This window comes from Manis pentadactyla, chromosome 4 (genome assembly GCF_030020395.1).
Source record: "Manis pentadactyla isolate mManPen7 chromosome 4, mManPen7.hap1, whole genome shotgun sequence".
NCBI lineage: Eukaryota > Metazoa > Chordata > Mammalia > Pholidota > Manidae > Manis > Manis pentadactyla.
In genome coordinates, this window is record NC_080022.1 from 172,926,542 (window position 1) to 172,940,845 (window position 14,304).

The 14,304-nt window shown below is 52.8% G+C and overlaps 1 protein-coding gene across 13 annotated transcripts; it reads right to left on the reverse strand.

Annotated features, from left to right (window-relative positions):
• Positions 1-694: 694 nt before the first annotated feature.
• Positions 695-14,103, reverse strand: CD300LG (CD300 molecule like family member g). 13 transcript variants are annotated; one of them, XM_057501560.1, is made up of 9 exons: positions 13,936-14,103; positions 12,712-13,047; positions 10,259-10,408; positions 10,021-10,122; positions 9,099-9,351; positions 8,322-8,434; positions 6,541-6,593; positions 2,022-2,141; positions 695-1,528 (listed from the first exon to the last, which is right to left on the reverse strand). In XM_057501560.1, exons 1-9 carry the CDS (start codon positions 13,976-13,978, stop codon positions 1,415-1,417), a joined length of 1,284 nt encoding a protein of 427 aa, XP_057357543.1. In that variant the 5' UTR covers positions 13,979-14,103; the 3' UTR covers positions 695-1,414. The 13 variants fall into 13 exon arrangements, 12 of the variants coding, with proteins under 12 accessions (XP_057357543.1, XP_057357546.1, XP_057357550.1 ...); XR_008997403.1 differs by lacking the exons at positions 695-1,528; positions 2,022-2,141 and adding exons at positions 2,661-2,826; positions 3,893-3,975; XM_057501565.1 differs by lacking the exon at positions 8,322-8,434 and having other exon boundaries at positions 1,380-1,528; positions 9,099-9,180.
• Positions 14,104-14,304: the final 201 nt, after the last annotated feature.

Below are 14,304 nucleotides of genomic sequence, written 5' to 3' on the forward strand. Positions count from 1 at the left end.
CCTGGACCCACAATGCACTGTGGGAACCAGATATGCCAGGTGTGAGGCATGAGCGTGCACCTCTGACCATCATCCTTGCTCAGGAAGGAGGTGCTGAGTAGGCAGCATCTGAATGTTTATATTCATATTCACTCTTCACTTTTGCAAGTCTTGGCGCTGTGCCTGACCATTTCACAAATTATCTCAGAGTTTAATTATTCAATTATAGGATAAAAAAATTATCCCTGCCCAATGTTTCAGGGCTTGCTCTTCCTTCCAGAAACAGCTCTTCCTGTCTCCACTGCCCCCCAGGAACCTGCCCGCACACTGTGTGGTAGTGGTGCCCACACTGGACTGTGGACCATTTCATCCGTGACAATACGAGAAAATGAAGAACAAAGCAGGAAGTTTATAGTTAAGCTGGATATATTTAATTTGAAGAAGTATCCTTTACTCTGATGTAGTGATTGTAGATTTTATTCCATCCTATGCTGGTGTAAGAAATACCCCATTACTTTTCTAACTTGAATCAAATCTTTCCCGAAGTCTCTGCTCATTAGAGTGGAAATCTCAATTCAGTTTTAATGGGCTTCTTCCCTCCCCTAAAGTCACACAAAAATCCAAGGGGTTTACATAGTGCCTGGAAAATGGATGTAGAGGGTTCTAGTTGAGGCCGAGTGGTGAATAAGGTACCTTGTGCCTTTAAACAATGGGATCATTTGTAAAGCAATTTTTATTGTGTAGCTGGGCTTGTGGGAAGGGAAATCTCCAAGGACCACAAAACAAAAGAAAACATAGGTACAGTCGGTGGACAGGAAAGGTGGAGTTGCCCTAAGGGCAAATGTCAATATTAGCATCACATTCGGAAAGTTAAATTTAAAGCCAGGGACAAGGTAAGGCAACCAGACATTCTGGTAAACTAGGGACCTGGGAAGGGGCTGATCTGGTTCCAAGTTGGTATCCTTCTGGACCTAGAAGCAAATGCAAATCCTCTTTGGAGGAAGGTACCCTCCATTTCTAACCCCAGCATGCATCTTCCCCCGTTAATACAAGAGAAAGTGGTGCTGAGTCTGAGGATGGAGTGGAGGCAGGAGAAGGTGAGTCTTGGGGGGCACCCAGGCCCACAGCTCAGACCAGATCTCCCAGCCCCAGCTTGGCCCTGGTGAGGGTCCAGCAGCTGCACGCCTTGGCCACGGATGTGAGCATACCGGGGAGGTCCCTGTCTCCACCGGAACTGTAAGGCCACCACTGCAGGCTCCAGGGCTGACAAAGGCTTCCAGGACGGGCTGAGGCGTGCAGGCAGAGAGTGTGGGGAGGTCCGGGAGAGCTCTGGAGTCTGCCAGGTGAGCTCAAGCTGTAGCACAAAGCTTATTGAGTTGGTGCAAATCCAGCCATTCAGATTCACAGCAGGCCTGGCCTGGAGGGCATTCTGCCCCTAGACTGAGATGAACTTTGAAAAGTCAAGCTGCTCATCTGATGTGTGTGTGGGGGGGCCTGGGAACATGTCCCCCTCCAGGTCCGGGGAAGGGGCTTCATCTTCCTCTGAAGTCTGTAAAGAATAGTGGGGGCTGAAAAGCAGAGCCCAGCTAGGGGTCCTCCAGGTAGCTGCTGGGTCCTCCCCAGCCTTTTCCACAGTTCTAGTCCTCTGTCCATCAGGACAAGTTCTCCTCCCCAGAATCCCCAAGCTTTGTTTAACTCATGCCCCACCCGCCCCCAACACCACCCAGCCCCTGGGAGAACATCCTTATGGCTGCAGGCCAGGTTCTGGCTGCGCATGTTGGAATCCTGCCCACCCAGAGTTGTTAAAACTGTGGTTCCCAATAAGCTATTCAAGAATTTTCTGAATCAGGAAAAAGAGGATGTAAAGTTACAAGCCCTGGCTTTCCAAGTGGAATGGCCTAGGCCCATGGTTATGATGGGTGGGTGCCAGGGCACAGGGTTGGGGGAGCAGAAGCAGAAGAAAGGGCCCTCCCCCACCTGCCCGCATTGCCAGTGAGGAGCTAGGTTGGGTGGCTCCAGACCCCAGGGCCCTCTGTCCACACCTGGCTTAGGCACCGGATCTCCATGTGGCGGCTGGCAGAGGGCTTCAGGCTGGCATGGGGCCCAGTGGGCCCTGCAAGATTGATCAAGGCGCACTCTGGGATGTAGCTCTTCCCTAGAGGCTGAAACAGACTTTGTCAGAACAGTCCTTAGCAGCAGTGGTGGTCTGCGAGCCGGAGCGAGAGGAGGGAAACGCAGGGCGGGGTGGCTGCGGAGGCAGAGTCCTTAGGCCCGATTTCTTACCTCTCAGTGTGACCCTGGGCAAGTCACCTAACCTCTCTGAGGCTCAGTTTTCTCAGCTGTAAAATGGGCATAAGAACTTTTCCCTGAGGGTTATAATGAATATTCATGATAATGTTTTACCACTCAATAACAGGGAACTCTAGGAATAATTCATCTGTTTTCTTTATTGTTATTTCTATCCTTTAAGCCAAAAGAACATGCAGGCTGCAAGAACTATGTAAGAGGACCAGAGAGAGCAGAGTCGGACACCTCAGGGACTCATGGAATAGCCAACAGCACAGGACAAAGTCTTTAGAGACCATCAGTCTGAGCAACCCCTCCTTGATCAGATGAGGGAACCAAGGCCCCAGAAGGAGGGGCGGGGGCCAGAGCACCCCCTGGCCCAGGCCTGGCTGCTCCCGTGGGTCCTGCGGTCGGGAAGGCCAGGCTCCTCCATCTCCCACTCCCTCGCGCCAGCCCCTGGGCAGAGCTGAGGCTGGGGCCAGCTAAGGCCTCCGCCGAGGCCCCCAAGGACACAACTGCCCTGGGGTGCCCCAGCCAGCAAGTCCCATGGCCCGACGGGCACTGAAACCAAAGAAAGAAGATCCCATTTTCTGGACACCTACTGGGGGGCATCTCATCTCTCTCTCTCTCTGGCCACAACCCTGTGAGATGGGAAAACCGAGGCTCAGAGAGGTGATATAATTTGCCGGACATCACACAGCTGGTGAGTGGCTGAGCTGAGGTCTGTCCAGAGACTCTCTGACCCTAGACCCAAGCTCTTTTCCTATAGCTGCCATCCTGGTAAGGCAGGCTGCACTCTTGTCTTTGTCTCAGTGTCCCTTGTCTACAACTGGACCCCTGCTTCTATCAGTGCCCTGGCTGCAGGGGATGGGGGCAGAGGTGGCTGTTGGAGTCTTTCCTTTGTAAGCTGTCACTTGGTGGATGAGGGGCTGAGGGACTAGGGAAGGAGGAAGGAGATTTCACAAATGCTGTCACTCATGGCCACTCTCTCTCCCAGCCTTGCTGTGGTAAGGATGTGCCAGGGCTGGGGCTAGCCCAAAGGGCCCCTGACATGAGATCCATTTCCCATGAATCCCATATTTGCAGGTTTGTGATTTGGACAAAACCCAGCCACTGCTGACCACTGGCCTCCAGCAGCCACAGAAGTGTCACCTACTCAAGGATGACTGAATTTAAGCCAAGACCCTCATGGGGCAGAGAGCAAACCACACACATAGGCAGTGGTCAGAACTACTACCCTGTGTCCAATATACATTTCTCATTGGTCCCTCTGCCCACGCTGTGGATAATTGGCCTGTTTCAGCTGGTGCAGAGGCATATTCTGGGTGGTTGAATATACAAGATATACCCGAGCGCCTCTGCTTCTTGGCAATAGAAAAATAGTAGCAGAGAAGCAGGGAAGCTTTGGGAAGCGAGAGTCAAGTCCTGATGTAAGCCCAGCACTCCCACTTGGGCTCTACCGGGACTCAGGGGCCACGGCCGCCCCACGTTCATGGACTGAGGATGGCTTTCTCCTGAGTCTGGGAGAAGAATCCTGAGCCAAAGAGTAGGCGCCATTCCTCAGACACCTTGTATTTCAGTGTGGAGAGGTGGAGGAAGCCCAGGGCACTGAGTCAGTCCCACAGACCTCAGCTGGTTTTCATTCTGCCTCTTTAGGGCTGGGTCGCTGTTGGCAAGTTACTTATCCTCTCTGAGCCTCTATTTCCGATTCTGTAAGAAGGGGGAGATAAGAATACCCACCTCACCATTTGACCCAGGAATTCCACTTCTAGGAATTTACCCTAAGAATGCAGCAGCCCAGTGTGAAAAGAAATGTGCACCCCTATGTTTATCGCAGCACTATTTACAATAGCCAAGAAATGGAAGCAACCTAAGTGTCCATCAGTAGATGAATGGATAAAGAAGATGTGGTACATATACACAATGGAATACTACTCAGCCATAAGAAGAAAACAAATCCTACCATTTGCAACAACATGGATGGAGCTAGAGGGTATTATGCTCAGTAAAATAAGCCAGGCAGAGAAAGACAAATACCAAATGATTTCACTCATCTGTGGAGTATAAGAACAAAGAAAAAAGCAAAGGAACAAAACAACAGCAGAAACACAGAACCCAAGAATGGACTAACAGTTACCAAAGGGAAAGGGACTGGAGAGGATGGCTGGGAAGGAAGGGACAAGGGGCGGGGGGAGAAAGGGGGCATTACGATTAGCATGTATAATGTGGGGGAGGGGCATGGGGAGGGCTGTGCAATGCAGAGAAGACAAATAGTGATTCTACAGCATCTTAGTACGCTGATGGACAGTGACTGTAATGGGGTTTGTGGGGTGGACTTGGTGATGGGGGGAGTCTAGTAAACATAATGTTCCTCATGTAATTGTAGATTAATTATACCAAAAAAAAAAAAAAAAAGAATACCTACCTCGTGTAGGAGTTAGGAAGATTCAATGACAAACGTAAAGCCTCTGGCACATAGTAGGTGTTCAATAAAAGAGTAGGTGAGCTTCTAGCAATAGCTGTCTTGGGAAGGACAATGCTGGTCTGACCCCTAACACTTCCCTCTGAGTTTTTACACCCCCAGGCCTCTCTGGCAGTGCAAGTGGAGTGTCCCCTTCCCTCTTTCACTGACTGTGGGCAAAGAAAACCCCAAAACTTTTAAATTCCACCTCCAGACTCTGCTAAAAACTACAGAAAAGCCAGAAGGGAAATAAACAGAAAAGCCAAAGCTCTCGTCTGGTCATGCTCACAGGGTTTGTGTCTGATCCCCTCAGGAGACCCTGTTCCATCTTTCTCCCAGAAAGAGGCAGTCCCTCCACCCCAGCCCCTCTGCCCTGGCCCTGTGCCCGTTCCTGTCCCTTCCCACATGAACAGGGGCAGGGACAGGTGCCTCAGCCAGAAGCAGTCCAAGGCAGCCCTTCCCAGTGTGCGCTGGATGACAGCAGGGCAGGGAGATGCAGCCGGCGCAGCCCCCAGGCATCCCCACAGCAGTGCGGAGGTTCTCCCCCAACGCTGCCCTTCTTCCGGAGTTCGTGGGGGTGAGCCCCAGGATGCACAATCAGGAGGCTGGCTCTGGAGGTGGCCAGTGGCAGCGCCACCCCCCATTGTCTCCATGACTGTCCTTTCATTCCTGTCTGCCACCACCTTTGGCCTTGTTGAGCTTCGTGAGACAACAACAGCTGCTTCCTAAGCTGAAGCCCAGGACCCCATTCCTGCCCTAACGCCTCCCCAGAGGGATCAAGCCTGTCTTTTGTCCTTGCAGGCACCAGGAAACAGGGTGATGGCAGCTCCCCTTTCCTGCTCTCCTCGTTAAGAGGGTCAGAGTGCATCTCAGTAAACCTCCAAGGGAAGAGGGGCTGGGTGGAGAACTGGGCAAGGCAGGAGGGGCTTCTGATTCCTGAGCCCATGACTCTGCCATCCTGTCCTTACGCAGAAGTGCTGGCGTGGGAAGGGACAGTCTTTCTCTGCAGGGATCAGGGAAGGGCCCGCTAATGGTAGCCTCAGAACAGGTCCCCTTCTCCAGGAAGATGGATGGGCAAGGGACCCCCTTTCCCTCTGCCCCTGTGATCGCCAGAGCACCACCCTCAGCCTGGGTCCCAGGGCAGCCATGCCACCTTGGTCTCAGAGCCAAGCAAAGCTTACGGGGTTTTGGAAAGAGGAGAGCTGGAACTTGAGAAACCTGGGTCCTGCTCTCTCTGTGGGCCACCATCTGCTGTCACCTTGGGCTTTTACCCTCTCTGGGCCTCAGTTTCCTCTTCTGCAAAAGCAGACTAGAGTCTGTAGTTGTCACACTGGGGTGTGCTGAATCCCCAGGGACAGTGCTTAAGACTCAGGTGCTTGGGCCCTGCCCCTAGAGCTTTGGGCTGGGACTGGCATCAAGAGAATGTATTTCTAACTCTCCCCACCGCAGGTGTTCTGAAAGGGGGTTTGCACCAAACTCAGAGAAAGGCTGGACGAGGTGATCTTGAAGGCTCCTTTGGACCCAGCTCTGATGTTCTCTGGTTCTAAAAGGAGGATGGGAAGACAGTGCTGGTCCTGGGACTGAGCCCTGCCTGGCACCTGGGGGATGCCAGGGGGAGGGGGGTCCTCTGTTGGCCTGCACCCTGAAGGGCTTATCTCTGGGCTCATACAAATTCCCTGGAGATGGGAAGCAAGGCCTGCTTTGAGGTCAGCCATGGCGGACCAGGTAGGGAGGCCCAGCCGGAAGGCCCAGGAAGTCAGGACTTCCAGCCCTGTGGGGATCTGAACGTGGCTCCAACCTGCCTCTTTCCTTACCAAGTGTGAGAGTTGGACCTTCTTGTTCCTCTGTGCCTCTGTGGCCAGTTGAGCTGAAAGAGAGCAGAAAGAACAGCTTGAAGGCAGGAGTAGCCAGAAGCAGCCTGCAGCTGCTGCCACAGAAGCAGAGTTGGGAACAGGAGCTTCCCAGAGGGGCTGGCAGGCAGGCTGCACAGAGAAGCCCTTTCCAGCTCAGCCCCTTGGCAGCTTTTTGAAATCAGTATTTGGAAATCCCCTCATGTGGGCCAGAAACTGGCTGGGGAAGGAATTCTGTGTGCTAAAGCTGTTGCTTCTTTTATTTATTTGTTTGTTTGTTTATTTTATTTTGGTATCATTAATATACAATCACATGAGCAACACTGTGGTTACTAGATTCCCCCCATTATCAAGTCCCCACCACATACCCCATTACAGTCACTGTCCATCAGGCTATTGCTTCTTAAACCTCAAAGTACACATAGGACCCCAGGAAATGTTATTAAAATGCAAATTCTAATTCGGGAGGTTGGGGGTGGGGCCTGAGAGTCTGCATTTCTAACAGGCTGCTAGGGGATGTCACTGCTGCTAAAGGGACCACAGTTTGAGAGGCAAGGGGCTGAGAGGCTCTGAGGTTGTGACGAGGATGCTTCCACCCTGTGGGCTCCTCCCTGACTCCTAGGAGGGGACCTGGAGATACGGGGAAAGCTACATTTCTTCCTAGGGGCCACACAGGGAAGAGTTGGGAGGCAGGTCCAGGATCCCCCCTGGCCACCTGCCGGGGATGACATTGCTAATCTGCAAAGTACTTCTGCACACATCTCCCTGGCCCCACCTCTACCGAGCTATGCAAACCCAGGGCAAGCTGCTGAACCACGCTGTGCCTGTTTCTTCCCCTGTAAGAGGGGGATGCTTGCAATAAGTAGTTCCTAACTCCACAGTTTGAGGAGATAAAAGGAGATAAAAGAAACATACACTACACTACAGTGCCTGCTACAAGGTTGCGCCTATTACTGTTATTTCAGCCAGCCCTCTAATCTGCCACCCACCGCAGGAGCTGTGAACCACACAAGGCCATTGAGCACTGGAAATGCGACTTCTCTGAATTACACTGACTCAATATCTCAGTATCAAAGCCTCAATATGTAGAATAAGTATCAGTGATCTTTTTACATGGATTCCATGTTGAAATGGTAATGTTTTGAACATTCATGTTAAATAAAGTATATTATTAAAATTAACTTCACTAGTTTCTTTTTACTCTTTCCGTGTGACTATTTAAAAGATGTACGTGGCTCCTATTCTATTTCTGCTGTATTCTATTTCTATATCTGTGATCGGAGGTAGCCGAGGCTTGGGGAAGTTAGGTGACTTGCTTAAAGTCACACAACTGGAAAGCGGCAGAGCTGGGATTTGAAGGCAACCCTCGGAAGGGGCTGTGGAGACCCAGCGGCAGGTGTAGGGCCACAATGCCTGTCGTGCTCAAGTTCAACTGCTTGGTCCTGCACTCCCTGCTGTTGTCAGTCCTCACACGAGGGGCTGGACCTGCAGAGACTGGACATGGATTCTCTGGGATCAGTAGGGAGAGAAGTGACTGATGAGCTCAAACAGACATGAGTGAGCCGAGAGCTCCCGATCCTCCCACTTACCCGTCTGGGTTGCTTTTCCCTAATGCTGACTGCCCTGCGGTTCCCTCAGAGATGCCCATATCTCAGATGGACACACTGACACATAAGGGGCTGTGGGGAGATGGCAGTGAAGCCTCGGGCTGAGAGCTTTCCTCCTGCTCTTGTCTCTTTGCTCACCTTCCTTCCTCCACCGGAATACACAGCTGCCAAGGGCAGCCAGGCCTGCGGCCAGCAGGAGGGTCAGCAGCACCAGGACTGGGGCCAAGATTCGGATCATTGGGACATGCACCCTGCAGAGGAGATGGAAGGAGCCCAGGGGCTGTCACCAGATATCAGTGGCATGCTGTGCACCATGGCATTCTTATTCTGAGCCCCAGCTCCATCCCTTGTCTTTCCCAAGGAGATTAGAGGGCACCAAGGACCATAACACCTGGTCATTCCCAATGGAAGGGACCCCAGCCCCCACTGCCAACCCCAGGGAGCACTTCCAGTTGGGTTCTGAACTTGCCAGCAGTTAGCCAGAGTCGGCAACTGAGTACAGCTATAATATAACCCCGTCCTTCAGGCTGGGACTCCAGTTGGGTAAGAAAAAAAACTTTTTCATTCCATATGTTCATGCTTGGCACAGGGCCTAGTGCTGAGTGAACAAGTGAAAGCTACTGAACTGGGGTGGCTGTTCCTCAGTCCGGGGCACGGAGAGAGGTGGGAACGGGGGCCATGGTGACCCCCGCATGTCCAGGCTACCAGGGCTGCTGGCCTCTGTAGTGCAGGTAGTTCACTGCTCAAGGGCCCTGCCAGGAGAATGGGAGCTGAATCTGCCCTCCGCTCTGTGCGCTACAGCCAGGACAAGAGGCGTGTTGACCTAGATGAGTGAGTGCTGGGTCCTTTTTTGCTCAAAAGCACCATACAGTTTGGTGATGGCCTGGAAGGTGACCTTGGTCACCTGGGACTCACCTGGACTTGGAGCTGCTGCTGGAGACAACACTGGCGTCTTCTGCTGAGGTGGGGTCCAGAGGTGAGGCTGGATGGGAGGTCCCTGCATGAGGAGAGTTTGCTTCATGAGGAGAGGTCTCTGCGGACGGAGAGGTTCCTGTGTGTGGGGAGGTTCCTGTGTGCCGGTGCCAGGAGGTCCCTGCAAATGGAGAGGCCTCGGCCCCTGTCTTCCCCTGCTGGGCTGTGGTTACTGTTGCGTGGAGACCAGGAGAAGCTACAAGTCCGAAAGCAAGGCCTCAGCACCTTCCCTGACCCTTGAATCCCAGCATCCCCAGACTTCAGAGCCGAGGCTCTTGAACCCAAGCCTCCCTGGGACCAGTTTCTCAGAACATCCCCAGCTAAAGGATACCCCAGGAAGTCAACAGAGGCCTAGATGAAGTCATTTTGAGCAAACAAGCCACGTCTCAGGCACATCCCACACCAGGGCATAGTTTTCAGCCCCTTTTTATGCCTGCAGCCTTTCTGCCCTCCTGCTAGAGTCCTGGCCAATTGTCTCTGCCCTCACCAGAAAGTCCTATGTCACCATCACACGCCCACCCTCACCACCTATGCCTCAGCAGGCCATGACCTCCTTCCCCAGCCATCGGGTGTCAGAGACAGGTCCAGAGGTCAGAGTCTGAGGCCCAACCTCTCCTGCCCACCTCAGACCCCAGGGGGATCAGACAGAGCCTGAGCTTGTGGTCAAGCTGTGCCTACTCCCCGGCTGGGCTGCTTCCTGTGGGACCTTGAGCCATTCGTCTAACTGCTGAGCCTCCAGTCCTCAGCCAAAGTCCAGCTCCCGGGCTGTGGGGGCCACACAGTGGAGCGTCTGGCACCAGGCTGGCGCTCGCTGGGTGTTTCTCTATAAAGCCAAGGGGGAAGGACAGAAAAAGCATTCACTCACTCAATCCTGGGGGCTGAGTTTGCCAAGCTTTTGCCTTGGGCTGGAGGCTGTTTGTAGCAAGAGGCTGAAAGGAGGGAGCGGGGGAGAGAGGACAGCAGGGACCTAGAGGGAAGGGAGAAGCTAGTCTCAGGCGGGCAAGGGTCACGGCTCTGGGCTGGACGTCCTCCCTGGGAGCAGCCAGCGGCCTTCCCACCCCCAGTCTTGGCTCAGAGCAGCGTCATCTCCTCCCCTCAGCTACCTGGAGCCACCGATGATAGATTCCAGCTGATTGCTGGCCTCCCCTCCTGTGGTCCCTGTGGCCTCCCACTCGGACCTTCAGAATTCCTTGTGCCCAGCTGCCCGCCAGCCTGCCCTTTCCGGGCCACCCTTCCTGATGCCAGTTTTGTCTCTGAAATATATATTGCATCCTATCACTTCCTGCATCAGAACAGTCAATGCCCACGCCCACCCCCCATTGCCTATAAGCTGACCCCCCTCCCCACACTGCCTGTAACCTGAAGTTCAAACACTTTAGCACGCCTTTCAAGGCCTTTTAAGCTCAGTCTTCAACCCACCTTGTAAGTTTCACCTCTTCCCCATTCAGGCCGCCAGCCAGAGTTGTTCTTCATTCCCAGTTAAGCGAGCCTCCTGCAAACCTCCATGCCTTGACATGCTGTTCCTCTCTGTGCCATGCCTGTCCTTTCCATCTATGTCTAACACACTTCTTTCTGCTCTAGGGCACCAGCTCAAAAGTCAACTCCTCCATAATGCTTTCGCCAGAAGGAGCAAAGCTCTCATCCATTTCATACCCACAGGACTTAGAGTGTGCCATCGGCCGAGCTAATACTCATTGATGCTGGAACAAGTTGTTTACTGGGACACCCGCAAGGGTAAAATGCCTCACCTCTGTGCTCAGCACAGTGGGCAGAAACCTGGTGTGGCCAACCCCCCAGGAGCCACTCCCCAGCCCCCCATGCCCATCATTCACCTCCTCTGTCTTATGAGCCATCCTGGACTCTCCCCTATCCCTCCATCTCTATTCTAATTCTAGGTCAGTTTTCTCCGATTATTCTGAGTAAATGACCAAATTTTCAGCAAATAAAGAGAATTTATCTTTTCCTTTCCAATATTTATACTTCTTTACCCTGTCATATTTCATTACCTAGGGCCTCCAGGCAACAGGGAATGAAAGAAATGATAGTGGGTGCTCTTGCCTTGTTCTGAACTTCCTAGACATTCTGATGTTTCATCCTGCTCAGTGGTGGGCTGGAGATGGCTCATACTCGCTCCAAAGAGCTGATGGTTAACTTTTCAGGAACTTTGTGAGCCTGTTGTTAAAGTGTTGGTGGCTGGAAACTGACAGTGGCAAGGTCATTTAAAACCACAGAAACTGGCAAACACTACAGATCAGAGCCTCCCCAGCCAGCTGGAACATTCACCAGCACACCACTGCCATTCATCTTCTTTATTTTCAGTATCCCAACTGTCAACAGAGAGAGGTCAGCAAGGTCTGATACAGGCGGGTAACATAATAATGCATACATCGTACACAAATAAATAATTACAATCGAGAGTAAGAATGAAAACAGGAAAGGCTCAAATGTAGGTAAAATTGATCACCACTAGGTAAAAACGAGGTCAGAATACTGATAAGAACTGGAGGCAATCAGAGAATCATGGAGAACAGGTTCAATGTGGTTTTTATGCCGCCGTTATTATTCAGTGAGTTTACCTTTATTTCACTGAATTAAAGACCCATGGATCATGGGGATCTGGCAGTGGGAATGGGCCTGGGGATGGGATGGGTCCCAGCTGGGGGGCCAGGAGAGAAAAAGAACAGACACCACAGCCAGAAATGACCTGCATTTGAATTGTGGCTCCACCACTTCCGGCCGTGAGACCTGGGCCAAATCATTTCATCTCTCAGAGCCTCAGTGCCCCCATCTCTGAAATGGTATGCAAAGGCCTACCTCACCCCGACTGACTGGCAGACTGGGGTGGCCCACCCCCCGGGGCCTTCTCTGGTTTCTCTGTCCTCAGCTCAGCAGGTCCAGGTGGGATCATGGGCAGCCAGAGACATGCTCCAGCCCCAGCTGCTTGTCCCTGAGCTCAACAAGTGCCTCCAAGGCCTGTTCTCAGGCATTCCTTGCACCTGTCCTCAGGACTTCAAGATCCGGGGAAGAGGAGGCAAGGGGGGAGAGCTGGGGCCACAAGCAGGGTGAGGCAGTATGGCCGTGGTGTAGGTGATGCTGTGGGGCGGGGTGGGGATGCAGCAGTGGGGGTCCTAGCTTGAGCAATCCTCAGGAATCTCTCTGACTCCAGGAAGGGAGTCTTTTTATTCTGTGGGATGTCAGTCTTGTCCCTAGCCCACGGCAATCTGTCTGCCACATATGGGCAGAGAGGAAAGGCACTGAGCGTGGCATCTGACACATCTGGGTTCAGTCTTGCTCTGCCACCTACTAGCACTGGGACCTTGGGCAGGGAGAGTGAGAGAGCAACTGAGGCCCGTATGGCCAAGCTGTGCCCCAGCAGCAGCCGAGCACTTGACTTGCCTCCTCTCCCTGTGTCCTGCAGATCTCTGGTGAGGTTGATATGAGCATTACACCCCCTTGTGATGGGGAAACTGGCCCCACTGCTCATCACTCACCCACCCCTCCCTCTTCCCCTCTGCATCTCCCGTGCCCCAGCCAGGGATGGAGAGACATTTATTACCTGGAAAGATGAGCAGAGAGACCATGAAAGTCTCATCAGGGCCCAATTTTTTGACCCCACAGAAATAATTCCCAGCGTCCTGCAGAGTGAGGTTCCTCAGAGTCACTTTGAGTATGAGCTCCCGGGGTCTGTCTTGGACGGACACCCTGCCCTCCGTCCTCTCCTGGCCATCTCCTTCCACGTAGATAGCACCAGAGCAGCGGGAGAAAAGGAACCCTCTCCTCCTGCACCAATATTTCTTGTATGTCCTCAGTTCCTCCTCATAGGTGCACTGCAGAGATACAGTGTCACCTTCAAATCCTCTGATCTCCTTCGGGCCCATCAGGGCTCTACAACCTGAAACCACAGCAAGGATGGAAGTTGGAATTCCCTGGATTCAAGCACCAGGGACAAGACCAGAAGACACCTCCTCAGTCACTGCTTTCTGGGGTTGGCCCTTTAAGAACTGGTACTCCCTTCCCCCGCCACAGGTCCTCAGGACGGGACTGCTGCGCTGTTTGCTTAAACCTGGTGCATTGAAAGGTGGTGGTGGAGAAAAGCTCTAGATTCGGACAGTCTGGAGTTTAAATCCCAGCTCTGCCACTAAGCTGTGTGACCTTGGAGAAGTTGCTTGACCTCTCTGGTCTCTGAGTTTGCTCATCTATAGATGATAATGTCCTATTCGTTGAATTGAAGATGCTATCATTTGTAAGCTACACCATAATTTGATGTACCACTAAGAAAAGACATTGTAACTTGAAAAAATGACATCAGTTGTAAGACATATCCTGAATTTTTATGTCAAAAGTTAAAAAAGAAACAAGGCAGGCCTGTGAATTGATAAACAGGGTTAATTCTTTATCTCTCAGGGATGTTGTGAGTGGTTTAGTGAGGTTCAAGAAGTACTTGCTGAGTTTAACATGGCAACCCCATAGAGGGTGTCTTGTCTGCCTCCACGCTGGGCACAGAATAGGAAAACAAGAACCAGAGAGGGAAGTCTCCTGCACAGCCACCCAGCCATGAAGGGGCTGGGACCCACAGGTCCAGAGAAAACGTGGCTCCTGGCTGTCACCTGAGGGCTAAGGACTAGTTCCAGGGGGGTGAAGCCTGGAGGGATCAGGCGGGTGCACTGGTTCACAGAAAGGAAACGTAGATACAGGAGGTCCTCTCTCTGCAGACCCAAAGGGCCAGCTTGGTCATGAGCCCCACAACCTTCCACTCCCGTTCCCCACGTCCCCATCTTACCTGGGATCAGGAGACAGCCCCACAGCAGGGTGAGGGGCTGCATGGTGCTCGCTGGACACTCAGGAGCACACACAGGACGCGGAGAGCTCCTCTCAGGGCCAAGTGGGCTTTCACTTCCCCCGATGCTCCGGATCAGGACAAGGAAGTCAGGGAGGAGCCGTGAAGGTCACCCATTGTGGCCAGTGGGGAAGGGAGGCGCCTCTGCCTTTCCCTTTACTTACACTGGGTTGGGGTGTGGGGGACCACCCGCCCCGTGCCTGAAAACCCACGTGAGCTCTTCTTCCAAACCCATGCCCCCTCCAGGGGGTCGTAACCCTGCCCATGGCCCTGTGCCCTACAGGGTGTGTGTTTGACATTCAGGGAGTCCAT

Coding starts and splice junctions, on each gene's coding strand:
- CD300LG (XM_057501559.1), bottom strand. CDS start 13,978: ATGCAGCCCCTCACCCTGCTGTGGGGCTGTCTCCTGATCCCAG. Junction 10,123..10,258: donor TCTATCATCGGTGGCTCCAG/GTAGCTGAGGGG, acceptor CCTTCCCTCTAG/GTCCCTGCTGTCCTCTCTCC. Junction 8,435..9,098: donor AGCAGCAGCTCCAAGTCCAG/GTGAGTCCCAGG, acceptor TCTCCTCTGCAG/GGTGCATGTCCCAATGATCC.